Source organism: Leucopleurus acutus (assembly GCF_964270905.1).
Source record: "Leucopleurus acutus genome assembly, chromosome: 2".
Taxonomy (NCBI): Eukaryota; Metazoa; Chordata; class Mammalia; order Artiodactyla; family Delphinidae; genus Leucopleurus; species Leucopleurus acutus.
The window spans coordinates 92,643,024-92,668,442 of NC_139143.1; the positions used below are offsets into that span (position 1 = coordinate 92,643,024).

General features: G+C 37.3%; 1 protein-coding gene across 3 annotated transcripts in view; it reads left to right on the forward strand.

Moving 5' to 3' along the window:
* Window positions 1–1,810: 1,810 nt before the first annotated feature.
* DENND2C (DENN domain containing 2C) overlaps window positions 1,811–25,419 on the forward strand; it is a gene marked incomplete at both ends in the record, with an annotated part of 35,687 nt that continues 12,078 nt past the window's right edge. Inside the window, 13 exons of one of the 3 annotated variants that reach the window (XM_082832575.1) lie at window positions 1,811–2,634; window positions 3,321–3,457; window positions 3,887–3,999; window positions 4,582–4,752; window positions 7,952–8,048; window positions 12,346–12,390; window positions 14,224–14,411; window positions 18,404–18,513; window positions 20,115–20,184; window positions 21,108–21,185; window positions 21,771–21,911; window positions 22,397–22,545; window positions 23,020–23,197. In XM_082832575.1, coding sequence (XP_082688701.1) covers window positions 1,811–2,634; window positions 3,321–3,457; window positions 3,887–3,999; window positions 4,582–4,752; window positions 7,952–8,048; window positions 12,346–12,390; window positions 14,224–14,411; window positions 18,404–18,513; window positions 20,115–20,184; window positions 21,108–21,185; window positions 21,771–21,911; window positions 22,397–22,545; window positions 23,020–23,197 — 2,301 coding nt within the window. Of the gene's footprint in view, window positions 2,635–3,320; window positions 3,458–3,886; window positions 4,000–4,581; window positions 4,753–7,951; window positions 8,049–12,345; window positions 12,395–14,223; window positions 14,412–18,403; window positions 18,514–20,114; window positions 20,185–21,107; window positions 21,186–21,770; window positions 21,912–22,396; window positions 22,546–23,019; window positions 23,198–25,419 lie in introns of those variants that run through there. The other 2 variants (XM_082832576.1, XM_082832577.1) reach the window with 2 other exon arrangements.

The following is a 25,419-nucleotide window of genomic DNA, read 5'->3' on the forward strand; positions in this document are numbered from 1 at the left end:
CCACAGATTAAGCCATTTGTTGCCAGTTCTTTTCAAGTTAAACATTTTTTTTTTTTTAGCCCAAGCAATTTTCATCTTTTTCTTCTCAGTTTGACGCCTTCATACTTAAAACACATTAACAAGGGAAGAGTAATGAAAGAGTTTGGGACTGCCAAAAACCTTGACTAGGTTCCCAGGAGAGAGAAAAATACTCCTATCTTGTCTGTAGTGAAGAAAACCTGAGTCTAAAGGACACCTTAAAATCCTTAGGAATTCTCTGTAAACATCAGAAACTAGTATAAAGGATTTTCCGAGTTTTAATAATGAGCAGTAGAAGCTGATTGGATGTTCAAATTCTATGCATTAGTCTTTTGTGAAGAGTTCTGCCCAACAGCTTTTATATTTTGGGTGCTTTGTTTTGTTTTTTCCACTCATGAGTTCAATTTCTTAAGGTTTTTTAGAGTGATTTTCTTTGCATAAGACCCTCATCAAAGTTTATTTGCTAGCAAACCTGGTTTTCCTACAAACTTGAAGAAATAATTGAAAGTTGATGGTAGTCCTGACTAGCAGTTGCTCTGCCTAGAATAAATTGTGTGTGTGTGTGGTGTATGTATCAGTTTTGGTCAGCTACACTGACAGAGCTGGGCCAAGACATTTTCCTGCCTGTTAATCAAGGACACACAGACAGAGCTCAAGGAAGGATGACCCCTTTCTCAGGAAGTATCGAATCAGTTGCTATTTTTAAACAGTATACAGTAGAACTTGAGATCAGGTCTTTACTCAGTTGACAGGAAAAGTTCTCTGCCAAATTTTGCATTTGAGGAAACAGTTAATGGGCCTAAATGAGTGAAGCCTCTATGTGAAAGGAAGGGATGTGACTGTAAGTATTTTTGCTGATTTGGGTCAAGTGTGTGGTGGCAGAGATGTGGAAAATTCAGTCAGTGACAAAATAGGTTATTACATTTCAAAGTAACTGATAGTTAATGGCACCTTGGATTGTCTTTAGTGACAGTGGTGTGTATGGAATTCTGTGTTGCTAATAGTAAAGTTGAAATAAGGGTATGTGATGAGCTAATATTATCTCAATGTAGCACTGGAGAAGGAAATCAGCTATTGGTGTGTTTCCAGACTAACTGGCTCTTCCTCTGGATTTTGATGTGTTCATGTAAAAAATATTGACTTTTGTTTCTGTGGTTATTTAAATTACTTATGAATCATAAACTTTTTGGTTGTTTGGTTATTTTGGTTATTTGAGATGTATTTCTGTATGCTTTTTATAATACTCTGTTGGTCCTTGTTTCATTAACAGAAGGTTTTGTAAAGAATTGATTTATCACAAAATAATATTGTATACTACTATGTGTAATCTCTTATAAAACCTCATTCTACTTAACTTTAGGAAATTAAATGTGCAGAATGTTAAAGCAGACAATTTGAGAAATACCATTAAGTAATATTTTCTCTGTAATATTATACCACCCTCTTAGGAATGCCTTTATGAGGTTGAATTGCTTAATGGATGACAGGTACATCGTTACATATGAAATGTTAGCGACTTATTTAGGGATAGGTGGGCAGTGTTTTAGTGGAGTTTAAATTAGGAAATTATAAAACTGTGTTAACATATTCATTTCATTTTAATAGGATATTCAAGATAAAGTTGTAGCCATTTTCAACAAGGATTGATGATCAGAATTTTTCTTTTTAAAAAATTTTCAAGTTAAAGATGAAAGGAAAATGCTGGAATTGTTTGGATTCTAACTGACAGGATAAAGAATATAGTATTTCACAGTTACTTGTAATGGAACCTCAGTAAAATTCATCACTTGTCATGCACCCAACTGGGAACATGGATGTTGGTTTTTCTCGTTCTGCTGTTCATACACTGTCAAGAAGCCACTGCAAAAACATCAAACAAAAAATTTCTCAGTGGGAAGGAAGAACTAATGGTAAATCTAATCCAGATAAGTGCGATCCAAAGGACTTTGGAGTGAGATATAATAACTGTAATCAAGAGATTCTTCTTAAGAGAAATCCTGTTGCTGAGGGAAAGAGCAAAAAACTGGATGTCACCAACTCTCAAAACGTTGATCAGGGTATTAATGAAGATGCCAAAAGCCACAATCGAAGTGAGGATGAAAGTGAGAGACGTGAGTATGATGATACACACTTCTTTAAAAATGAATCAGGATCCAACTGGGTATGTTCTCGGGCCAAACAAACTGAAAGCTGGAAAGAAGTTTTGGATCCAGAGACTTCATTACCTCCAGGAAATTTCTATACCTCACAGATATTGTGGAAGAAAATAGAAGCATTTCCCCCAGATAAAGTCTTAAATTTAGCTTTAGAACATTGTGACTCTTCAGAAAAAGAACTGAATTTCAGAGGTCTGGATAGTGCACATGGAGTAACGAAGAGCTTAGAAAACATTTACTCTGAACCTGAGGGACAAGAATGTGGACCTTCTATAAATCCTTTGCCAAAACCTCGTAGGACATTCAGATATTTATCTGAATCTGGTGATATGCCATATAAAGAAAGAAACTGTGACAGAAAATACTGTGAAAATAATTCTTGTACAGAGCCCTCTTTAGCCTCTTCTCAGGAACCTGAACCAAAGAACTATGGCAGAAAAATCAGAGGGAGATCTAAAAGGTATGTTTTTATTTGAAAGGTAATGATTTTAAGTATTTTCCTTATAGAACTATTGAGCTTCTGTTTCCTTTTCAAACCAATTTCCATTTCCATGTGTGGGTTACACCTATAATTTGATTATACAGATGTTGATTAACCCAAGGGGAAAATACATACAAGCGAAACGGTAGGAGTATAGGTAATATCCAGGACAATCTACTGACATAAGTACTGTAGAAAAACTTCCATTTTATATCCTTAAAAATGTATAGGGGACTTCCCTGGCGGTCCAGTGATTAAGACTCCGCGCTTCCAATGCAAGGGATATGGGTTTGATCCCTGGTTGGGGAACTAAGATACCACCTGTCATGCGGTGCGGCCAAAAAAGAAAAGAACAATGTATAGGGAAGCAAGTACCTTCTTCTACTTCATTTAGGACATGCTGGCATTAGCCTCACTTTTTATTACAGAGTGAATTTAATAAAGTACCCAAAGAAGAACATGAATGTAATTGGCTAAAAGCCTCCAGTTTTCTCATGGTGCGTATTAGGGCATCAGCCTAATTTATTATTCTTAGGTATCTGATAAAACACCTTTGTAATTTTGTACACTAAGTCCTTTTCTTATCAATTTGTGTCTATCATACCAATATAAAGAATACTAGAGTTTTACAAGATACAACTTTAAAATGTATCTCCTTTCTTAAGGAAATCCTTTGAATTTGAGGACATTCAGCACTTTCGAAATCAGAACTCACGGAAGATTCGTGAAGAACTTAGAAGAAATTCTGGCTCAGCACTTTATTACACACAGTCTGAGGACAATATCTATGAGGATATCATATGTAGGTGTCCACAAACTTTGCAATTAAATTTAGTGAGTATGTAGTTGGTGGAGCTCTTAACTAGAGTATGTTATTTTCTTTTACAATCAAGCATGTCTTGCTCTAGATTTTCCTTTCTAATATTGAAACCTTTGTTGTATAAATTCCTTAATTCTCTAATGGATTTTACAACTAGTTTATTGGACTGTTCCGTTCAGAAGTAGATGTGTGTAGTATGGTATTTTGAGAATTCTTTGAGGTTGGTTGGACGCCTGAGTGGTTTGTGAGCTTAAAGTACCATTGATTTTGAGACCTACATCCCTACAGCAATGTAGAGTAGAAAGCTGAACATATTTAGTCAGTTTTTGCTTTCTTTTCCTTTTAAGTGTAGTCAGTGTGTTCCCATTTAATTATGTTCCTCTAAGCTTTTTTTTTTCATTATTTTTCAAGATCCCACCAAAGAAAATCCATATGAAGATATTCCAGTGCAGCCTTTGCCCATGTGGAGGTCTCTTTCAACATGGAAGCTACCACCCCCTAAAAGTGCTTTCAAAGCACACAAGGTATAACCAGAGAAATAAGAAAATATTAGAATCTTATTTATGATCCTACAAAAAGGTTAAAATGGTTTAACTAGGTCCAAAACTAAGAGGCACTGAAATGTTGGTTTATTGTTCTTTGTTTTATTTTGGGGGGAGCAGCACAAAACTTTTTTTTTGGTTTTGGGGAGGGGTTTTTGTTTGTTTTCTTAGCGCTTGAGAAGACTTGAATACAAACACCTTTAGACAGACCATAAACCTTTTAGTTCACTATAGTTACCACAGCACTGTAATAGTCTCACATCAACCTGTGGCCTAAATTACCTGTCTGGTCCCTGCAAGCACTCACCAGCCCTGAAAGCAAAGGCTGCCTTGAGTTAATGAGGACTCTGAGCTGTTGTTTTCTGGAAATTTGATTACACTGTTGTAGAAGAACTTGGATTAGAAACCCAAGAAACTTCTTTACAAACAGTGAAAAAGAAATTACGGTGTCCTCTTTTAGATGATTTTAAAGGAAAGATAAATATTTTGGGGGGATAGCTTTGACTTTGAGAACACAGGCATTACCTAGATGATCTTACCTTAGCAGTACCTCTTCTGTTTTAGCTTCCTCCCAAACCTCAGTTACTTCACCGGAAGACTATGGAACCGAAGAACTCACAAGTTTATTTATGGCCAAAGCTCACAAAGGATACCACATTGCCTGTCACTTTAACTGAATGGAAGCTTTTCCGAGCTGGAGAAGTTGCAAACAGGAAAAGGAAAAATCTTCCAAGGGTAAGAACTCCAGTACTTTGATTCTTCAACTCTTACTTCAGCATTTCCACAAATGCGAATAAATAAACTTTAGACTGAAACGAATAATAGGTTAGAACTGACCTACTGGAATTAGAAGATTTGGAAAGCAGCCTTAAGCTAAGTTTTTGCTCATGCAAGAAAAATGCATGAATGGCTTTTGCCAAGGTTTGTGTGTGTGTGTGTGGATTTGGAAAATTGATTTTAGATGGAGGGCTTCGCTCTAGTTACCTTAGTTCTCATTAAAATCAGCTGCCGGTGTGAAGGAAGCCCTAGAACCTCATGTAAAAGGACCTTCTAGTAAGCTGGCATCAGTGTTGTTCTCACTTATTTGTATAACAGCCAAAGTTAATTCAGTTTTGTGCCTGAGTTTACAAATTTTCAGTAATGACAAAGTATATGCCAAAAATGTCCACTCAAAGGAAGGAAAAAAGAAATTTTACTATTACTTGGGAAAAGAAATTTTTGCCAATTATATTAAATAAATGACTTCTCTCTCAAGGGAGAAAAGGCAATAAGTCTGTAAATCATCTCAGTGACAGCCACTGAACCAAAATAAAGAAATTTGGATTATTTGTAATATATATTTTTTTAAGAGAGACATTTAAGAAATTACATGAAAATATTTAAAAACTGTTTATGTTATTTTGTTCTGTAATTCAGAATGTTTTCAGGATTACTATGCAGAAATAAAATCATTTAAATAGTATTCCTGTCTTTAATCCCATCTGAATTAGCTATATTCATTTAGCACATGATTTCTGTACCTGATTTTAACACTGAACAAAAGTCATAGCTGTTTCTTGGTGTAGTAACTGCTGATTGGTTCCTTGGGAAATATTCTGTTCCACAGTTACTTTAATTCTTCTGATCCATTTCCTGCCCCTCCCTCTTTAATATGTGAAGTGCTAAAGACACAGAGTTTTTTTTAAAGCACTAAACTGATCTCTCTGGAAAAAAAAATCTTTAGGTGTTTATTCTCCTGTGTATGGTGAGGACTACTTAAAAATCAGAGGTTTAAAGAATTTCCAGGATGTATGTATATATAATGCATAACAATCACTTTCCTGTACACCAGGAACTAACACCGCATTGTAAATCAACTATACTTCCAAAAAAAAAAAAAAAAAAGAATTGCTGGCACAACAAAGCAGCCTCCCACATGTTCCAGAAACAGCAGATCATGCATTCACAGGGGCTAGAACACAAACACATAAGGAATTGTATTTAAGGTGTGGTTCTTGGAATAGCATTAACAAATATTTAGAAATTATGGATTGTGGAATTTAATGAGACCCAAGGATATTTGCAGTGCTTTTGATTTCATGCCTCAGTATTTTATGTACTGTGGATCCCTTGAGTACTCAAAGTCTGTTCTCTTTCTGATTATAGGTGAGATGATCCAACTTTTCCTGTTTGGATATTTTCCCAAAGGTTTTCTTGAGAAGTGGGGAAGAGAAAAATGGTGATGAATTCTTGATTGTCAGGCAGGAACAGACTGTTAGCATTTCTACCTGTGACCCTCCTTGGATTAAATTCTTTTAGGATGTTTCATTTGCAATACAAATTTTGGTTTTGGACTATCTTCGGGAACAACATTCCATGAGGAAAGCAGTTTTCACTTATTTCCTCTTTGATGACTAGAGCTATCTCTGGAAGGGAAACTGGTTTCATAGTTTGAAAGTAACTGATCTAGTCCATATGCCTCTTCCCTACCCTTCCTTTCTTTCTCTACTGTGGCAATCTGTGTGGGATTGTTTGCTAGAGTAGATTTCCTAATGTTTTATATTGTTTGTGTCAAGTGTGTACAGCAATATGGTTTCCATCATTTCTTAGGAAAACTATTCTACAGTATTTCCTGTAACTAGAAGGTAATTATAGGCTCCTAGCTCATAATCAAAATTTAAATTTTGTTACTTTATCTCATATTTCTAGAATAGATAGTTCCCTTTTCTTTATAACATTTGAGTATACTTTTAAGTATACTTTTCAAATACACATTAATAATTCTACTATTTTTGGTCCTTATGTATCCAAAATACATGTTTACTCCATACATCTTTCCTATAGCCCCTAGCAATACCTTTTTATATTGGATTCTCTTATTTTCTTTAATAATGCTAATATTTAAGAATATTGGTAACTTTTCACTTGAATTATAGCTATGAAAATCTTTAAAAGAATAAACTCATCCAAAAATGTGGGAATAATCTGCATATTGGAAGCACATGTTTCTCACATGTTATTTTTCTTGCAGTGGACTGATTCACTGCCTATGGATTGCCAGGATTGCTAGAGAAACAAGGACAAAGGAAAAAACAAGAACATTTTTCTCAAGCAACTTTGTTGGTTATCATATTATATAATGTTCCTAACAACTGTAATTCTGGGCATTAAATATGTTAAATCAATATTGATAGTTAAGAAAAAGTTTGGAATTTTAAGAAAAATATACATAGAAAAACTAATCAATTTCTCCTTTTAAAAGTGGCTGTTGATCAGCTTTAATTCTTTTCTCTTTTTTAAGCCCAGTCTGTCTGTCTGTCTCTTTTATACACACTTCCCAGAAGCAAAGAAAGAATTTTAATGAATAATGCATATTAAATGGAACATTGTTTTGTACTTGGGCATATTTGAGAATCTCCTATTTTTATGACATGTTTCCAAAATAAATTATAATATTAGTGCTCCCAGTAGCAAAGGAGTATTCCTTTTGACTAAAGCTTTCTAAGCGTGATTATCCTCTCTTTGCAAAAATTCCTGGGAGCAGACATAACTGTGCCTCACCCTGCCTTACAAGTGAGTAAATATCCCACTTCCTACTCTGGGCTCGCAAAAACTTGAGTCCATTGGTAAGGCTTGGTCAATATATGGAGTGCAGTAGCCAGATTTCCTGCATGTTGTGACATGGAATGACAAGCAATCTCTCTAAGAACCTGTGCTAAACTTCCTCTGGAAAGGAAATATCCTTTCCCACTTCTCTTACCCATGTTAAATGGAGTATGTATTAGAATAGCATATCATCTTACTAAAGATAATTTTAGATTCAAAATTGAAAAATGTAAAGGTTTTTATTTATAAAATGGATCTTTCTCTGAACGAGAATCACTAATAAGTTAACATCAAGCTGCAAAACTTGTTGGTGTTTGTTTTAGCTTGTACTTTTCTGGTCTTTTTTCAGCTTGTATTGAAAATAGATGATATATTTGAATCTAAGAGAGGGAAGAAGAGGGTAAAGTTACACCCTTACACTGGAAAAGATGTACCTCCCTCTAAAGGTAAGAATTGTTCCAACTGTCCATAGCTGTTAGCATATGAGGGGCAAATCATTAAATAATTTAATGTTTGATGTGAATTATAATTTTTGGTTTACTTTCCTGTCTATCCCACTTAAACATAAAACTTCTTTAGGCTAAGGGATTATTTCTTGTTCTTCCTCAAATCCCTTTTGTTTAGTTCTGTACCAAGTAATAAGTATTGGATGAATAAGTAAATAAATTAAAAAATAGTTATAAACCAATGAGACTAATTTTCATGGACAGGTTGCATCCTTATTATGTAGTACTACTTTGATTTACAGTCTTTTGTCAGTATAGACTCTCTCAGTGTCGAAATGAAAATATTAAGTATATATATACTGAATGTATGTGGTATTCAACCTATAGTCATCTAATAAGTTCAGTAGTTTTATTCTTCAGATGCCTAGATAAAACTTAGATTGTCTTAAGAAACTTTCAACATCTATAGTGAATTATTATTGTAGAATCTTCTTTACAACTTTAACTTGGTTGTCTGGCAAAGGATGTGTAGAGCTTAGCAATTTTTGTCTGTGAGATTCATAAGTGAGAAGCAACAGCCAAGTCATACCAGAAAAGAATATTTCATATTTTTGCAGACTTCCAAAGACAGAAATTTCTTCATTTCCATTGAAAATCTCTTCTTCATTCTAACAATTACTATGTGAAAATAAACTTCCCCATTCAATAATTCAAGACTCTTTCTTCTTACTTCGTGATGATTAAAATCATCTCATCACCATTTTAAATGTGAGTTTTCATATTTTCAAAAGCAATTATTACAACATTTCAGCCTTCTCTTCTGTAGAAGAAATACTTCTGGTTATTGTTAATAATAATAGCTACCATTTACTGAATGAAGTAATAGTTTCTTTATGTACTTTATCTGGTGTATAACGTATGACCACACTGGGAGGTAGGGACTGTCCTAATTTTACAGAGGAAGAAGCTGAGCCAGAGGAGGAAGCATCAATTTGAATCAAGGAACATGATACCACAAAGTCTTATTCTTCTCTATTACGATTGTTTTTCTAAATAACGGCATGTAGCAAATATTATTGTTTTATAGATAAGGAAATAAATTATAAATTGCAAATTTTGTGAAATATCAAGACACTGGAACCAGGACAAATTCTTAGAAAACATTATCATTTTCCCGTATTAACAGCACTCTATTGATAACTGTATTCACCAGATATGCCACCCTAGGTAGATGATCACCGATCTCTTATTTTATTTGAATGCTTTATGGATTAGGAACATTTTAGTAAATTTGGCTCCAAGAAAAGTTTTTGAAGAGCCAAATCCTTTTTTTCACTGTATCATTATTGAAAAGAAAAAATTCAAGAGCATAAACTGCCAACTTCTAACACATTCACACACAAAAAGGAGTAGTCCCTACAGATTTTTCTTTTGCGTGGCTCAAAGGAAATATGCATTTACTCAGTCTCTGTGGCCAACTCCTTCAGTGGACCCGAGGAATTTCTCTCATGCCTGAGGATCTCCTGGCTCAGTAGTCACAGTTCTCAGATTTTTGTTTACCTCCTTAAGCTTTTGTCTGTATATCAGCAATGCCTCATAGAACCAGATGATTATATTTACCTACTCTGCCAGTACATGCTAGGTTTTACCGAATCTGTTGCAACCTAAACAGTTCTTAACTCTCAGTTATCAGGTATCACAAAATGATTTGTTGTCCTTCTTCAAAATTATAATTTTGTGTGTTGAAGTCACATTTTAAAAAGGGACAACCTAGTACTTTTTTGATCCCTACAGATTCTCAGCAGATTTTCCTATTGGCTTATAAACCCCTTAACCTTCATTCAGTGTCTTGGAATGCAGATCGTCAAAACCCATAGATGTGAATATGTTAAAGCCATTTAAATGATCTTTTGTAAGGTCTTTTCCAGGTAAATTACCTTTCCTCCCTTCCCTCTTTCTTTTTTTTTTGTCTTTCCAAACACTTCATGGGCTCCCAAGAGGTGCTTGGTGCTAAGGATACAAATAGGACTCAGGAGCTCACAGTGTTTGTTCTTTCATACTGAACAATATTTTATAGCCCCAGTATACTTTTTGTCATTGTAATTAGTTTGAAGTTATAAAACCTGTACAGTACACAATATTTAAATACCTGCTTTTTCTGTAACATGTCTTGTGTACCTTTCCCACATATCTAGTGAAGAGACAGTATTTTTTTTATGTTCTCTTCCTCCTTATTACAAAATTAAAATGAGCACAGCAAGAAATTACAATAATATAAAATAACATAAAACGGAAAGCCAAAGTTTCCCAAACCTCCTCCTACTAATCCCAGAAAATCTTATGCACATGCAAATATTTTTTCTCCCCAAATACTTTTATACTATTCAGACTTTGTATATCTTGCTGTTTTAAAAAATATATAATTAATATACTTTGGAGCTCTTTTGGTATCAACACATAGAGATCCACATAGCTGTACTGTATTTCTTGGTATAGATGTAAAAGAGTTTTATTTAGCTGGTAGACATTTTGGCTGTTTCTAACATTTTATTTAACCTGTGGATAATTAAGTTTTATAAATAGATAGGTAGATATATAGATATAGATTTTTTTCTTCAAACAGTGCTGTAATATATATTTTTTGTTTATATATTTTTTTGTATGTTGGTAAGAATACATCTGTAGAATAAGTTCCTAGCAGTGTACTTAATCAAAGAACACATACTTTAAAGAACACATAAATTAAAATTTTTATAACTGCTGACAAATTGTCTCACAAATAGATTTTAACAACTTAAAAAAAAACAGCTTTGGGCTTCCCTGGTGGCGCAGTGGTTGAGAGTCCGCCTGCCGATGCAGGGGACACGGGTTCGTGGCCTGGTCCGGGAAGATCCCACATTGCTGTGGAGCGGCTGGGCCCGTGAGCCATGGCCGCTGGGCCTGTGCGTCCAGAGCCTGTGCTCTGCAACAGGAGAGGCCACCACAATGAGACGTCCGCGTACCGCAAAAAAAAAAAACAAAACAGCTTTATATTTCTATGAAGAGCTTTTGAAAATGGTTTTTTCCTCATAATCTTCATTAATACTGTGTTTTATTAGAGCTTTTTATTTTTTGCCAGTATCATGTTTGAAAAGTGTATCTTACTTATTGTTTTAAGTTATTAAATTTATTTTATTAATTATGAATTTGGACAGTTATGTTTATCAATAGTTATCAGTCTTTTTCTATAAATTGTCTTTTCCTACTCTTTTATTCATTTTTTTTGTTGTGCTGTGTTTTTACTTATTCATTTGTAACAGCTATTTAAATATTAAGAAACTTAGCCTTGCGTCTGCAATGTGGATTTCAAATATTCCCCCATTTTATTTACCTTTGAATTTACTAATGATTTTTTATTAGATTAGAAATTTTACATTTTTATACAAACTTCCATACATTTTTCATTTATACTCCTAGTCCTTGTTTTTCCTGATATATTAAAATTTTTTCCCTTTCTTTGTATTTTAAAATTTTGCTTTAACTTTTCAGACTTAATTTAAAAATTTTTCATTCACCTGTTCACGATGTTTTGTTTTGTGTTTTGGTTGTTCTCTTTCTTTCTTTTTTTTTTTTTGTAAATTGACAATGTGCCTAGTATTGTACAGAACATTCCCTTCTAGAAACAGGCTAAAAGTATCTTAGCCTCAAGATACTTAAAATCCTATTGTGGAAAATAAGAGCAGTTCAAAGCCGTTTGAGTACTATAAGAATTCAGAGTAAAGTTCAGTTTAGTTTGGCATTAGAGGTGGCTTAGAGGCATCATAAAGGCATCATAAATATTACTTCATAAACTTATTTGGTAATCTTTCTTAGCCTCACATTTTCCTGTTAATCTAAATTCACAGTTTGTTCCGTATTGAGATTTTTGTTTAGCCAGGTTGGTGTTTTACCTTTGATACCTTATTTGGGAATATAAAGACAATGATATGAAGGTAGAAATAAAATCCACTCTGATCAAGGCTTTCTAAAACTAGTCTGAACTGCTGTTAATTTCTAGAATTAGAGATGAGAGGGGAACTGAGGAGGGAGGTGGGTGTGGGAAGAAGATGGAATGGAATAGTTTCTTCTCTGAGCCTTTTATTCTTTTTTGCGCCTGTCCTGCCCTGATACAGCTAAGTGGTTTGGAGAAAGGCTCAGCCTCCTTAATTATTCCTTACTCCAAGTAAGTCCCCAGGTCTGTGGAGCTTTTACGTTGTTTTTGTCCTCGTGTTCTGCCTGTTCTTGCTGGACAGTACAAATGGAAACTCTTTCTTTTCAGGTGAAACCTGTGGGTACGAAAGTGATGCCGAGTATCTGCCAAAGAGTGAGTGAGTCAGTGGGGCTGCTCCCTTTCGCGTGATGATCCTGGTTGTAGGTGGAGTGGCACCTGCCTTTGTGATTAAGCATGTTTTTTCTACACGAAGTTTTACTTTGTCGGTGATTTCTTCATTATAAGAACCTGTTGACATTTGGGGAACTAAACAGTACACTGTCAGATGTTTGACAGCATTAAAAATCTCCCATGGTAGAGGGAGGCAGACCAGTGTAGTTCTTAAGATGGAATGTTCTTCCATCTTAAGAGGGGAGCGGCAGAGCTGCACGTTCAGACATATGTGCAGCAGCCAAAACAGTATGTGAGTCATTCTCTGAGGCAAATACTTTGCATTAAATATCTGATTTTTTCATAGTCATTCATTTGAGTATCTTAGATATCTCTGACATTGGGACAGGAAACACTGATCTGTTTCTTATTCATAGGTATTTATATTCTAAATTATTGTGCCATTTACTTTCTGTTAGAATATAGAAGATGCTGTGCTTTTTTGGCTGTATTTGTTCAAGCAGTCATAGTGCTCTGTATCCTTCATCTAATGGATCTTCACAGCAAATTATATAATTTCTGTTTAACTGAAGCATGGAAAAAATAGGAGACCTGAATTATCAAAGCTGAGTACAGGGCAGTTCCAGGTCAGATACTCTGATCTTATGATTAATAATCATGTGCTCCTACCAGTAGCCTAAATTGCTTCAGGTGTTTGATTCTGTAGGCTGACTGAAGGTGAAACTTAAGTCATCATCAGGTTCAGCTTGGATGTGTAAAGATGATTAATTTTGTTCTGTTGCTACTGAGAAACAGGCCCTAAAATTTTCTTGACTTGAACTGAGCCCTTTGGAGTTTGGAGTAAGGAAGGTTTGCCTAGAGCACTAAATGTACCGGATAATTTTGGAGAGGCACTCCAAAATTATTTTTTAAGTGTTCTTAATATTTTGATCTACCTTGTAACTTCTTTGGGGGCAGAATGCATCATATCTCAAAAGAAAAGCAAAACAGTTAGTGGATGAGTCTTTCCATCATTGGCTCAGAATGACACATAAGCAAATCTCTGGGATGCTTAGACTATTTCTTCTGCAAGTACTGCATGTCCCCTAGTGGAGACTACCCCAACTTATTCAGAATTTAGAGATAAATGAGAATAAAGGATAAATGGTATCCACTTTTTGGTGGGATTGCTCATACTGTTTACATAGTATGCTTCTATGAATTCTTTCTTTTGAGAAACAGTCTGCTAATGGATACCTTCTTACATGTCATTTTTCTCTCTTGCATTTAGCACCATTTATTGATATAAGTATATGTCCATTATTAGTAATATATGCCAAGGAGAAAAGGGAAAAGAACATTTCTTTAATGTGAGGATAGTTTTTGTTTTAACTTGATCAAACTTGTCTCTTTAGGAACTTACCTTCTATAGGACTTCAGTTCTTTTATCAGATCTTTTCCCCCACCTAAGATTTCATGGTCCCCAAAATGGCATCTTTTGTCAGGCCAGTGCTTTTACCTGACCTTTTCTGTGTATCCTGGCGTCATGCCATGAAAGATGGGATGGCACAGAGTATGTGTTGGGACATACATAGGTTTCGGTTGGGACACAGAACATCGGTCCCACTGCAGGGCCCCCAGGTGCTTGTGAGAATCTGCACTTGTCCTCCAAGTGTGTCATAGCCCTAACAAGTATGTCTGGGTGGCAGACATTGGTTAGTCAACATTCATTAGCAACGACTGAGTGAAGATTAGTCCTGCGTGGGTCATGACCTCTGGATGCTAGAGGGAAGATAGGGCTATAAAGGAAAACAAGACTCCGTAATCTCATCGCAGGTCGCTACAAGCGCATAGCGCAACTGCAGCAACCTTCCAAGAGGAATCCTCACTACCAGACCTTAGAGCGGGATCTAATTGAATTACAGGAGCAGCAGCTGTTTGAACTTTTTGTGGTGGTGTCTCTACAGAAGAAGCCATCAGAAATAAGCTACATTCCCCAGGTCATACAACAATTCCCTAGCAAGGTAAGTGCATGGAGGCTATGAGGCATCCAGGAACGGTTCTGTGTCTCTGTGTATTTATTCCCTCTCTTCTTGTTTACTATTGTCTCAGTTAGCTTTTACTAATACTGTACTTCTTGTAGGATCCAGTGCACTCTAATGATACCTCGTGTCAGGCATGGGCTGCAACCAAGGGGGAATTAAAGCTCGTTATTCAAGTTGGGCTTTTATCTTTTGTTCTGCTATTTACTAAGTGACCTTTAGCAAGTTACAGAGCCTCAATTTTCTCATCCTTAATGAGGGGAGTGATAAATGTGGCAGAGTAGGGTAGCAGTTCAGAGCATGGACTGGGAGCCAACTATCTGCATTTGCCACTTATTAGCTCTGTGACTTGGACCAGTTGAACTGCTCTGTGCCTCATTTTCTTCATTGGTCAAAGGGGGATAATCTTCATAGTGTCTACCCCCGTGGAGTTGTGGTGAGGATTAAATGAACTAATTCTAATTAATATAAGGCACTTAGAACAGTGTCTAGCATACAGTAAGCACTATGTAATGTTATTCCCTATTAGTGAGGATTTAATGAGATAATGTATGTAACGTACTTAATCCAGTTCCTTGCACATAGTAACACTTGATAAATGGTAACTGTTATTAACAGTATTATTTCATTTACTCTGCCTTTTTCACAAAATAATTCATTCATTTATTTAATCAATATTTCATAAATACCTACTATTTGCCAAGATTAGGTGCTGGGAATACAACTGAAATAGATCTTCTTGGTCCCTGCCCTCACAGAGCTTACAAAATAGACCCCAAATGTGGCTCTGAGCTTTGTGGCAGTAAATACAAAGAGCATAATCATTACATCAGGGCTTAACAAACTGATGGCCTCTGAGCATATTTAGCCCACAGGTATGTTTTTTGGGTTTGCACAGTGATAAAATAATAAAAGTTTTGTTGTCAATTTTTTGTTTAAAAGTCATATTTCACATAAAAATCTGTATTTCTGCTTTCTCCTGAGAAACTAGAAAGACTGCCAACATTCAGCCTACATTCCTAAGTGGCATGAATTGGCTGAAGCTGAGTAAGGAGCAGGACTGACTTCATGGGCACGTGACCAGTGCAGTCACACAAGGCCCCTCACTTACAAGGGCCCTGCACCCTGCTCCGCAGTCACTGTTGAAGTTCTTAATAATTTTATTTTTTTATTTTTATTTTATTTTATTTTTTACGGTACGCGGGCCTCTCACCGTTGTGGCCTCTCCCGTTGCGGAGCACAGGCTCTGGACGTGCAGGCTCAGCGGCCATGGCTCACGGGCCCAGCCGCTCCGCGGCATGTGGGATCTTCCCGGACCGGGGCACGAACCCGCCTCCCCTGCATCGGCAGGCGGACTCTCAACCACTGCGCCACCAGGGAAGCCCCAATAATTTTATATTTGAATCTGTGTTTTGTAAGTGAGGAGTGAGATCTGATGAGACAGTGGGGCACGTGCCAAGGTCTTAAAGCCTTGGCTCATGTATGCTGTCACCTCTCCAGGATGGGTTCTCCAGTTGTCCTCACTCCTACCCCTTGGTTCCCCAGGCCCTGTCTGGCTTCCCCCTTTCAATCCTCACTCAGTGACTGCTGCCACCCTCTGCACGGGCATGGAGGGGGTCAGGATCAGGCAAGCATTAACGCCAAAGTGTCTTAAGCAACACATGGTAGATCCTTCCCTACCCTGGGCATTGCCCCTGTGTTCAGTGGGTGGCCTGGGGGGGCAAGCCTTTTCACCACCCCAATCCAAGTACTAAGCACGTCCCCATGTGGAGGCTACAACCCCTTGAGGGTCGCCTAGCTGCTGCGGATTGGAGTAGTGGGCCCATGGGAAGGGAAGTCCTTGGCTCAACTTTCCCACCCCTAGTCAGGACACAGAGTTTCAGTCCTGCAGCTGGCCCGAGGGGAAACCCAGCAGCTGGTGGGCCACTTGGGCACCAGATTGCAGGCCAGGGTCCCTGGGCACCTGTGAGAGTCTGCACTTGTCCCCAGGATCCTCGTTCCTGAGGGAGCATGCCATTAAGCAGAAAATCAAAAACCCCATTGCAGGCTGAGAAAGAAACCACAGAAGAAAGTAACAAGTTTTATATTTCATTTTACATTGTTTTTTTCCTGCTTTTTGAACAAGGGGCTCACAGTTTTTCATCTTGCACTGTGCTCTGCAAATTATGTAGCTTGGGAAGGAGTAATCCCTTTAAACAGGGACATTTACTCACACTCCAGCTTACTACTTGGACCACTTCTCTCATTATCTGCTCAGGAACTTTAGGACTTTGGGTTTAAACCCTGAGTTTCATGTTTCACTAGAAAAGCTAGTGAAGGGCTTCCCTGGTGGTGCAGCGGTTAAGAATCCTCCTACCAATGCAGGGGACACAGGTTCGAGCCCTGGTCCTGGAAGATCCCACATGCCGCGGAGCAACTAAGCCCGTGCGCCACAACTACTGAGCCTGTGCTCTAGAGCCCTCGAGCCACAACTACTGAAACCCGCACGCCTAGAGCCCATACGCCACAACAAGAGAAGCCACCGCAATGAGAAGCCTGCACACCGCAACAAAGAGTAGCCCCCGCTCGCCGCAACTAGGGAAAGCCCATGAGCAGCAACGAAGACCCAACGCAGCCAAAAAATAAATAAATAAAAATAAGAAAAGCTAATGAAGCACAACTTAACAGAAATCTGAGACATTTCCTGCATGGGTTCTCATTTTTTAAGAAAGTCCTCACCAACATTCCTGCTGTAAATAAATCAATGTTTAATTTCTTATAAAATTCCTCAGTGTGGCCTGAGAGCACAGTGTCACTGCACTCTTTAGTAATACAGTACTGTAAAAGTCTAAAATAGATAGTCGAGGAATCAAATTTCCCATAAAGAGAAGCTTAATTTTTTTCTCTGTTGTTCATCAGTCTTACATTTGCAAAGAGAAATCTTGAGGTTGAACCTGTTTTCAGCACAGCCTGAATTATGGGTTTGGAACCAGATGAGGATCCAGTTGACTCTGACAGTAATTCAAGGATGTCTCTAAGCAAGTTACTTGGCGTTATTGTGCATTAGGCATCTATAAGTCTGGGAGGGAAAGAGCTGCCTGAGCCCTTCTTGATTCTGATGTGGAAAACCTTGAATGAAGATGATTGTGAATCATTTAACAGTATAAAAATAATAGAATATGACACAACTAAAATTTTGTTAGAATGCTTTCCCGTTTCTTAAGGGCTTAATCTCTAAGTGACCCAGAATGGCTGCATGTTTTGTTCTAGCAATTAAAGGATAGATCATTGGTATTAGTTACATGAAGGCAATATGGTAATTAGACTTATCTGCTTGTTTTTGTACTAATTTTAAAATGTCTTTTGGTTTAACTAAATTTAGACTGTCCTTTAAAGTACAATACCAGACTTGCACAAAAGGTCTTCCATGCTAAAATCTTACAGGAAGTTGCAAACCCATAATTAGGTAGCAAAGATTATATGCTAAGGGAAATGATTATATATATGGGGTGGATTCTAAAAATAGTATCTTTTCTAAGTAACGTTCACCTGCCTTTTCAAAACATCTTGGATTATTGATCAGAGAGTGTCTTGAGCTAACTAGGTTTTTGCTATCAGTATATTGTAGAATAGATTTTCATTTATTTTATGTCCCATGATTCATAAAAATATTCTCACTAGTATGTTAATTCTGAATTAAGATTCTTCCTCTAGCTAAGAAACTGTTTTCAGTCATTTCTCTTACATCAGATTATAGGATGTCCATAAGTACCCTCTCTATGTAAAACAGAATTCTTTTTCCTTAGAAACTCAGTTCTCAGTATGTTTTCAGTGATTACCAGTCTTGGCCTTCCTGTTTTATTAAATAGCACAGAACCACTCTGAGACACCTACCTAGACTTATCAGAGACCTCTTTTCCTAAGACCAGGCTGAGTTTATTTCTATACTCCACTTACATAGACTATTAGTCATTTACAGTGTTATTTTTTTTCAGGGTGATCATGGCTGTAAGCAATCCAGAGACACTGAAGACAGGCTCAAAGTTATCCCAAAATTTTGTTTTCCTGATTCAAAGGACTGGGTGCCAACCTCAGAACTCAAGAGGTAAATAGACTACTTTATCTGATTTCTATTTGTTGGACGAGCAAAAGTAGAACCAGAATCTTTGAGAAACAGATAGAGTCAGCAGTGAAGCTATGTGGACTCTGTGGCAGATCAAGGATGCAGTGGGAGGAAAGGAAGAAACAATTAGGACATTTCCTATGTGGGGCTCAAAAAAGAAAAACACAGTGTCAAAGGGAAAACAAGTTTGAGAGTCTCTTCAATTTGCCAGTTCTGCAGGAAAAAAAGTTCCACTTTACATATAATCAGAAATGCCACCAAGTGGACAGAAAAGGAAAAAAAGACTTGAACTTAGGGACTGAGAAACAGAGATAAAACATGGCAATGTCTGCATCTTGTTATCTCCTTCAAGTTGTTAGAAGAAGCCATAGCCCAGATTGTATGTTCCCTGTCGAACTTGTACGAAGAGGGGGCTGTAGTTTGGAAGGTGTAAGTATATTGAGAAGGGAATTATAAGAAATTGCTTCCCAGTATCTAGAGGAAATTACTATTTTCAATTAATAAGCCATATATAATATAATAAAATTATATCCTGCTTATAAATAGATAAGTGCTTTGTTCAAAACTGTAATTATTGAATCATGTATTTAGGCTGAAAAGCGTGATTATGTGAACCATATCACATGCCAATGACCTGCTGGAAGACAGCCTCAGCTGTTGCCTAAGTAGCTGTGCCCTTCCACCCCACGTTGCCTCCAGACTATGCTCCTGTCTCTCCTAACCAGTTTAGCCTGATCGCCGCTCTCATCTCTGAGCCATCAACCCTGAAGCTTTTGTGCTGTCAGTTGTACTAATTGCATAGGCGGCTTCTTTCTTATTGGCCTGGCCGCTCCATGGTTGGCTTTCCCCAAGAGTTATGTGTGTTTATTCTAGAATGTCTGAAAAATACAGAGGAGTAAATAAAAAGCAGAAATTAAAAATCACTGGCATTCTGGTTACTCAGAGATAAGCACTGTAAATGTTTTGAGATGTTCCCTTCCAATCTTTATTCGTGGCCAAATATAGACATATGTATATGTTGTTCAGATTTGAATTTCTTTTGATTGTTAATGAATTTATTTCTTGGGCATCTCTAGGTCTTCATTTTGTAAATTATCTATGCATATTTTTTGCCAGTGTTTCTAATGAGATGGTAATTTTCCTAATAATTTTTATGTATTAAGGATATAAACTTTTCCCTATCACAGTTCCATATGACCTCTCAGAACTAAATAGAAGAATTTGGAAGGGAAGAATAGCTTATCAGAATTCTTTATAGTTTACCTATATATTTGACTAAACTGGACATTCAGCAAAAGGAAAATAGGCTTGATTAATAGCTGGACTAAATAAATAAGAAAGTAAAAGGAGGCAGCGGCATCAACAGCTCATCACATTCTATTCTCTCACTCCAGTACAAAGCAAGATATTCTCAAGGGCTGGACATTCTCCCTCAGGAGGAATGTGACTTGCAATAAATATAATATTGCTGCCTCCTCTTACATCACAAAATGACTGCTGTTGGACTCTAATTTTTAATTGCTTGTTCCGAGGAATGTCATAAGCAGTTGTTTGGATCTCAAACTATTGACTGTTTTTTTCAGTGAAACGTTCTCCTTTGTCTTAACTGGTGAAGATGGGAGCCGGTGGTTTGGTTACTGTAAGAAGCTCTTGGTAAGTCCCAGACTTGTGCTACAGGCAGCTTTGGTAGAGGAACAAAAGAGTCAGACTAGGAACTTCAGAAACACGATCTCTAGATGAGTTTGGGGGCTACTCAGTGATCTGTGTATTATAAAGAAGCTAGTTAAGCTTTATATTTTTATTTTATTTATTTTCTTTATTTTTTTGGCTGCGGTGGGTCTTAGTTGCAGCACGCAGGATCTTAGTTGCGACACACAGGATCTTAGTTGTGGCATGCGGGCTTTTCTCTAGTTGTGGCACACGGGTTTCTCTCTAGTTGTAACGTGCGGGTTTTCTCTCTCTAGTTGTGGCTCACGGGCTCCAGAGCGTGTGGGCTCTGTAGTTTGCGGCACGCAGGCTCTCTAGTTGAGACGCGTGAGCTCAGTAGTTGTGGCTCACGGGCTTAGTTGCCCTGCGGCATGTGGGATCTTAGTTCCCTGAGCAGGGATTGAACCCGAGTCCCCTGCACTGGAAGGAGGATTCTTTACCACTGGACCACCAGGGAAGTCCCGAAGCTATGTTAGCTTTAAACAGTAAGAGCAAGGTGGAGGTCAGCCACAGAGTGTTCCATAATAGAAACGGTATGGATTTATTTTATTTATTTGTTTGTTTGTAATAGATGAAGAAAGCACTGACATTGTAGCTGAAGTCAGTCTGGTTATATTTGAGGAATGGAGTACAGTGAGCCAATTGAGGGAGCTCTGAGTTACTTCTTGCTTATATGCCGTCACTAAACTGGAATAAATCATGCTATCATTTTTTTTTTTTTTAGCATTTTCTCATCTTTCAGTGTTCATTGAGAATGAGAGCTTTGGTTCCTACTCTATACTAAGGAGTATTAAGAAGTATTAATAGTCCAAATAAGTAAAGACTCGTGCTGCTTAATTTTTGCTTTGTTGTTGTTGGTTTTTTTTTAGCCAGAAGGCAAAGGAAAGCGACTCCCTGAGGTATACTGCATGGTCAGTCGCCTAGGCTGCTTCAACCTTTTTTCAAAGGTGAGTGGAGAATGGGCCCTATGAAAAGTGGTGTCCTTTCTGAGCTCTGAGTGAGTTTTTGTTTCTGATGACTTCACTAGGCAATGTTAAGTGGCATAGACTTTAACATAGTACTTTAGAAAGGGTTTCCCATTAGTAGATTAGAGCTACGGGTTTGAAGGCTTAAATTTAGACCTCTAATCCAGATGATGTTGCCCCGTCATCCTCATTTTGGTTTGCTAAACCTCCCAGCTTAAAGCAAAACATTGCCTGAAGTTTATCTTGTCTCATGTCTTTCCCAGACACCAAACTGCAGGGTATTATTGTGTCACCTTCTTTGCCCCTGCCTTAGTGATATAAAAAGGGGCTTCTCTTCTAAAATTAAGTTGATTTATTTTAGTAACTTTTCTTGGAGATTTAAAGGTACCTCTAACAGAAATGATGCCTTTAATGAACTTTTATTCGTTGCAGAAGCTTATCTGTCTTAAAATCTGTTGGTATTATTTTCAAGTTTGTGCACCCAGTTTGGCAGTTCCTTCAATAGGATTCTTTTATGTTTTTGAACTGAGTCCCTAATTAAAAAAAAAATCTTTTGTGTGTATGTAGATTCTAGATGAAGTAGAAAAGAGAAGAGAAATGTCTCCAGCTTTGGTTTACCCATTTATGCGAAGTGTCATGGAAGCTCCTTTCCCAGCTCCTGGACGCACCATCACAGTAAAGAGCTACCTCCCTGGGGCTGGAGATGGGGTAAGTTAGTTCATTTTGAAAAGGTTTGATAGCTGCCAAAAAGCAGGCCTTACACTAGTAGGCCTTACCTGATAGAAACCTTACAGGATAGTTTTCTCTTTTTCATGAACTGCACAGAATATGTTTTGGTCACAAAAGCACTGGAGAAACATCCAGTTGATCTGTGAGATAGTTGATCCTAGACCCAGGAACCAGAGGTTTTCTATCATTTGTAGATTGAGCCCCTGCATAATATCTATTTCAGTGTGATAAATGAAGATTATACATACATACTATTGTCCAGTGGGATGAAAGATTTCACCAGAAATTTACAGCCCAAAAGTAAGGTATTAAGTCTTGGCATTAGCGTAGGCAGCTTCACAAACTCTTTGTAGCAGACCCTCTCTCTTGAATTTAACCTGTAAAAGAATGACAGGATCCATTAGTATTGTCATTAGGGATTGTTTCCCCACCTCAGCTCCCCTGATTCAAATTTTGCATTTCAGTCAATTGAACTGTGCCGACCACTGGACTCCCGATTGGAACATGTTGATTTTGAATGTCTCTTTAAGTGCCTGAGTGTGTGCCATCTCATTCGGGTCTGTGCCTCTCTCCTTTTGGAGCGGAGGATAATCTTTGTTGCCAACAGCCTAAGGTGAGAAATAAGTAAAATGCGTCACTTCAGCCTGTTGTTTTACTTGTTCTTACTATTTTAAAATTCGGGCATATTAGAAAACACTTTGGTAGGATCTCAGTTACCTAATGCTATAGTGACATGGATAATCCAAAAGCTATTTGCATTCGGCTATAACAGTGACTTTTGGGGGTTGCAATTAATTTACCTTCAAAATGTGTTTTGTTAAAACTGTTGTTAAAAATTAGGATTGCTTTTCTAAGTACACACTAGCTTTTAGCAATATAAATTGTGGGAAACAGCTAGATTGAGATTAAAGATATTCAGTAAATTAAGTTAAAATTTAAATAAAATGTTAAAATTTAATGAGTAATCACAGAATTGTTAATCTATGATCACTAACTGGCATCACTTTTGTAATTCTGTAACGTAATGTCTGAAATGCCCTCCATTGTTGTTCTTTATATGACACCGTTTGCTTTCTCCTCTGGCTAGCACCCTGTCAAAATGTGGCCATGCTGTGGTTGCCACACTGTATCCATTCACCTGGCAGCATACCTACATCCCAGTCCTGCCAGCATCTATGATCGACATTGTGTGCTCACCTACTCCTTTCCTTATTGGAATCCTGTCTTGCTCCTTACCACAGCTCCAGGACCTACCCATTGAAGAGGTGAGATGGGAGAAATAGTACCTGTGGAAAAGACTGGGGCACTGGCAAATGAAAACAAGTGATCTTTAACAGTGGTGGATATGTCATTAATTAATAATAATATGTAATTATGATTGTTAATACATTATGCTATCATATTTTTGTATCTGTTTATGAAAGTGAGAAAAATTCTATAGTACACATGAATCTGAAGTTGTATCTTATTTGCGGTATTGAACCATGGGCTAATTCTTGTGTTATTCTGAATAGGTCTTTTTTTTAAAAACATCTTTATTGGAGTATAATTGCTTTACAATGGTATGTTAGTTTCTGCTTTATAACAAACTGAATCAGCTATACATATACATATATCCCCATATCTCCTCCCTCTTGCATCTGCCTCCCACCCTCTCCATCCCACCCCTCTACGTTGTCACAAAGCACCTAGCTGATCTCCCTGTGCTATGCGGCTGCTTCCCTCTGTCTATTTTACATTTGGTAGTGTATGTATGTCCATCATGCCACTCTCTCACTTCGTCCCAGCTTCCCCTGTCCCCTCGCCATGTCCTCAAGTCCATTCTCTACATCTTCATCTTTATTCCTCTCCTGCCCCTAGGTTCTTCATAACCTTTTTTTTTTTTTTAGATTCCATATATATGTGTTAGCATATGGTATTTGTTTTTCTCTTTCTGATTTACTTCACTCTGTATGACAGAGTCTGGGTCCATCCACCTCACTACAAATAACTCAATTTCGTTTCTTTTGATGGCTGAGTAATATTCCATTGTATGTATGTGCCACATCTTCTTTATCCATTCATCTGTTGATGGACACTTAGGTTGCTTCCATGTCCTGGCTATTGTAAATAGAGCTGCAGTGAACATTGTGGTACATGACTCTTTTTGAATTATGGTTTTCTCAGGGTATATGCCCAGTAGTGGGATTGCTGGGTCGTATGGTAGTTCTATTTTTGGTTTTTTAAGGAACCTCCATACTGTTCTCCATAGTGGCTGTATCAATTTACATTCCCACCAGCAGTGCAAGAGGGTTCCCTTTTCTCCACACCCTCTCCAGCATTTACTGTTTGTAGATTTTTTGATGGTGGCCATTCTGACTAGTGTGAGGTGATACCTCATGGTAGTTTTGATTTGCATTTCTCTAATGATTAGTGATGTTGAGCATTCTTTCATGGGTTTGTTGGCAATCTGTATATCTTCTTTGGAGAAATGTCTATTAAGGTCTTCTGCCCATTTTTGGTTTGGGTTGTTTGTTTTTTTTGATATTGAGCTGCATGAGCTGCTTGTAAATTTTGGAGATTAATCCTTTGTCAGTTGCTTCATTTGCAAATATTTTCTCCCATTCTGAGGGTTGCCTTTTCATCTTGTTTATGGTTTCCTTTGCTGTGCAAAAGCTTTTAAGTTTCATTAGGTCCCATTTGTTTATTCTTGTTTTTATTTCCACTTCTCTAGGAGGTGGGTCAAAAAGGATCTTGCTGTGATTTATGTCATAGAGTGTTCTGCCTATGTTTTCCTCTAAGAGTTTGATAGTGTCTGGCCTTACATTTAGGTCTTTAATCCATTTTGAGTTTATTTTTGTGTATGGTCTTAGGGAGTGTTCTTATTTCATTCTTTTACATGTAGCTGTCCAGTTTTCCCAGCACCACTTATTGAAGAGGCTGTCTTTTCTCCATTGTATAGAAGAATAGGTCTTTTTTAAAAAATCATACACAGAAACTACTCTAGGTTAATTTAATAAATTGTTTCAGATATAAAACACGTATAGATAAATGCCCAAACAAAATGTATGGCTCAGCTAATTATCACATAGTGAATGCTTATGTAACCAACATTGGAATAGAATAGAAATATTATGGCAATGGAAACAGAAGTCCCCATCATGCCTTTTTAATTTAATTTTTTAAATTATTATTATTTTTTAAATTTTTTGGCCATGCCACGTGTCATGTGGGATCTTAGTTCCCCCACCAGGGATCAAACCTGCACCTCCAGCATTTGAAGCACGGAGTCTTAACCACTGGACTGCCAGGGAAGTCCCCCATCATGCTTTCTTCTAATCACTGTTCCCTTCCCCACCCTTTGCAAAAGGTAACCATTATGTTGACTTTCATGGTGCTCATTTTCTTGTTTTGTTTATAGTTTAACATCCTAGGCATGTATACCTAAACAATGTAATTCAGTTTTGCCTGGCTTTAAGCGTGAAATAAATGAACTCATACAGTATTT